The 4,029-nt window shown below is 27.4% G+C and overlaps 1 protein-coding gene across 1 annotated transcript; it reads left to right on the forward strand.

Moving 5' to 3' along the window:
• Positions 1-2,206: 2,206 nt before the first annotated feature.
• Positions 2,207-3,759, forward strand: OCT59_001429 (uncharacterized protein; the record flags this gene model as incomplete). The annotated part of the gene is made up of 3 exons (XM_066139559.1): positions 2,207-2,225; positions 2,293-3,356; positions 3,429-3,759. 3 exons carry the CDS (start codon positions 2,207-2,209, stop codon positions 3,489-3,491), a joined length of 1,146 nt encoding a protein of 381 aa, XP_065988955.1. The 3' UTR covers positions 3,492-3,759.
• Between the last annotated feature and the right edge of the window lie 270 nt (positions 3,760-4,029).

Genomic DNA, 4,029 nt, shown 5'->3' on the forward strand with positions numbered 1-4,029 from the left:
TTGTAAAAGGAACAATAGTTTTACTTTTTTATTGCTGTAATATTGTAAGGACATGCAGTACATAATAATTTCTCAAACCTCTTCATGTTTTAATTAGGACACAATGGGCATTTGTTGTATATCGGATATGAACGGATATTACACATAACACATATTTATTTCCATTTATAATTTTATTGAATAAAGTTTATTATGTTTATATCTCTTAAACGTAAAAAGGTATCATTTTTTGAATTTCAACTAAACGAATATAGTAATTGATTATTAGCAAATTAAGGTTTATTTGTTTCAATCAATAAAATGAATGTCACACAATTGTACCATATCTTAAAATTGTTATTAAGATTTAAAACTCATGTTGTAAGAAAATATTGATTGCCTTTGTTAAAATACCAAATTAATGTGTCAAAGTCCAACTTATTATCACATATTTGAAACAAATATGTAAGCGATTTGATACATTGATTATTAATAAGTTTCTTTTACAAGCAAGCATATACAGTATATGGTTAAAAAAAATATATATTTTTTTTTTAATCGAACTCCCTTTTCTATTTTATAAATGAAACGTGACGCAAGATAATATCTAATTACGGCCGAGACAGGGGAACTCGGATTATAGAAAAATTCCTTAATGTAGAAATTATTCGACCATCATGTGTACAATTTTTTTTAAAAAAAAAAATTCTGAACGTGCTCAATACCATCTTATGATTTGATAAAGCATATATTTTTTCTGTATCAATGGATAACAAATTAATTTGATATAATTGACCGATTTTATTATAATAAATTGTTATAATACTTTCTGTAAAAATTCTGTGAAATAACTAAAATAAAGAAACTTAATCATAATCAATTACGTTATAACATTTAATAATTCTTTTCTCCGACTTCTCCGATTGTGAATTATACATTTTGAGTTAGAGAAAATAATATGCGAAACAAAAAAATCTTTCAATCCTTGAATTTTTATAGAACTAAATATAGAGGCGACGAAACATAAAAATCAAGAGAATAAAATTGCACAATAGTAACAAATAATGATGATACTTGTTTCAATGTTCATTAATAAAAAATAAATCTTTTTTTTAAGAACAATAAGAATATTCTCTGTTATTATTAAAACTCGGACGTAGAACAAATAATTTATGGTGTATTCATAAAATAAACGAGGTGTTATACATTATTTATTTATATTATAGATTTAAAAAAGAAGTTGAAAAAATTTTTTCTATTGGTTTGATAGTATATTTTGATAAATGATGATACAAGTTGTAGTTATGTTATAATGCATATTATAATCCCAAAAGAATGTTTGAAAAGTGCCATAATTAGATACAATTATCATACTCATATATTTGCCGCAGTCCCGTCATCGGTTTTGATCTCGTCATTTCCAATTGGCCGAATAAAAAATCGAAGTCGTATAAAGTTTGATTCTTAAAATGCGACTCTATATTTTCAATAGTACCATATTAAGCAACTTTAATTTATTAATTATATTGTATAATTAATTAGACTGAGTTGTCGCTTGATTACAAATATAGTAACTATGTTTATTCCCCCTTAACCTAAAATTGTACGAAAAAACATGAGACTTTTCCGTAACGCCAATTCGCTTTTTTTTTTTAATTATGATTTAGTCGATTGTATAAACCTTTATTCGTTAAATAATGAGGGGAGCATCTACGCTGCTAACATAAATCATAATTCATAATTTTATTTATTTTATTCGGGTATTCTTATTCATCTATTTGTTGCACACTGAAGTGTATCATAAATATCTGAAACATTGAATGGTGGGTATAATAAAGTAATAAACTTTTGCAAAATAATATAGATACGGCCGAAAAAAACATTTTTAAGGTTGTCATTATATAATTCTAGTCAATGTTTCAAAATGAAAAGATATACATGATTTATTCCTATACGAAGGGTACAAAAGATAACCAAAAAAAGTAACAAATTAAACGTTGCACTTGTTACAGACAAATATTATTTATAGGGCCTTTCCTTCCGTTCATTTTCATTAAAAAAAGTGAGATAAAAATCTTATTACAAAACTTAATCAACATTTTTAAAAAAAACGAAGAACCCTATAAAAATATTACCGTCGAAGTTGGTTCAAATATAAAAACATTTCGTGTTCACAATAGTAGACCAAATATTGAATCAACTTCAAAAAGACCAATTTGAAGAAAGAATGAGATACTCTACTTTAGGTATTTTTGGACTTTAATTCGTACTTGATCGATCTACAATTACTAACTCCAGTAATATCATCTATAGCAGATCCTCAAAGTCCGGATAATTTACCCAGTGAACCTATATTCCAGGGTGCACAACAAATGCAAATTCTAGAAATACCTAGACAAATTGAATTTTTCATCCCTTTTCGAATAGCGCAATATAAGATCAAAGCGTTATTAAATAAATTGACGTTAAAAAACTTTGATTCTATATCAAATCAAATTATTTTCTATGCTAACAATAGAAGAGATGGATATATGTTTAGGGAAATAGTTCGACTTATATTTGAATCTCATGATGAACAGAATTTCAGTGCAATATACTATGCTAAGCTTTGCTCTAAGATGATAGAAAGAGTCGATCCTAAAATAATTTCCTTCAAAAAATCCAGGAATAAGTTTCTTAAAGGCGGTATTTTATTTAAAAAGCATCTTATTGGTCGTTGTGAAAACGATTTTAAGAATGGTTCCTGGAAGGTTAACATTGAATTGCCCCTCAATAAAAATGGGGAACCGGATCTGATGTCAAATGAATATTATGCGGCTGCGAAGATTAGACGACAAGGTCTTGGTTTAATTAGTTTCATTGGCGAATTATTTAATTTAAATATTATTTCCGAGAAAGTCGTATATGAATGTATTGAGAAATTTTTAGAATTACCTGAGGAAGTAGAAATGGAAAATTTATGTAGATTAATGAATATAGTAGGAAAACAACTTGATCATATCGAACAAAACAATCATGAGGAATCAGATCAAAATACGGAATCCCAATCAGAATGGGAGTGGGAGAAGGAGGAGGAGTGGGAGTGGGAGTGGGATGAGGATGAGGAATGGGAGGAGGATGAGGAGGATGAGGATGAGGATGATGAGGATGATGATGAGGATGATGAGGAGGATGATGAATGGGAGTCGGAGGAGGAGGAGGAGGAATCAGGGGAAAATACGGAATCAGAGGAAAATACGAAATCAGAAGAAAATACGAAATCAGAGGAAAATACGAAATCAAACAAACGTGATCAAAAAATGGAATCATACTTTGAACAAATGGAGGAGCTATCAACATCTCCGAATTTGTCAATCCGCATTAAATTTATGTTAATGGTAAATTTTGTTGAATATTTTTGTATTATATTTATTATATTATGTTGCTAATAATTAATTTTTTTTTTTTAGAATGTTATAGACTTACGAAATAATGCTTGGGAACCTCGAGAGTCGAGAAAGAGAAATATTTAAATTGCAAAGTAATGAATGGGTCAACTTTATTTGGTATGAACCCAAATAGTATATGTTATTTCTTTTTTTTACATTCTGTATTAAATTACCAGTAATGATAATGTTTAACTATCATACCCCCTCCCCTGTATTTCAATAGATAAATTATTACAATTTACAGTATATGTTTTATTTTTTTTATATTAATTTACAGTATATGTTTTTTATTTTTTTTATATTAATTTACAGTATATGTTTTTTATTTTTTTTATATTTATATTATAAATAAAGATAAACTTTTGTTATTCATTATTAAATAAGGTGATAAATGATCATTTTTCTAGTCTTTACTCCAATAAAACTCAAACATGTGAAATTTTTTTCGTGTCATTGTCTTAAACGATTTTTCATCTCTTTATCGAAGTATAACTTTCCGTCAAAATAATATTTCAGTCATCATATCTAAAGTAATGAATTTTCTTATTTGATTGATTTACGATGCATGTTAATGCATGTCAGACCCGCCCGGGAAAATTCCATTTTTATAATATATGAATAA

This window comes from Rhizophagus irregularis, chromosome 1 (assembly GCF_026210795.1).
Source record: "Rhizophagus irregularis chromosome 1, complete sequence".
NCBI classification, from domain to species: Eukaryota; Fungi; Glomeromycota; class Glomeromycetes; order Glomerales; family Glomeraceae; genus Rhizophagus; species Rhizophagus irregularis.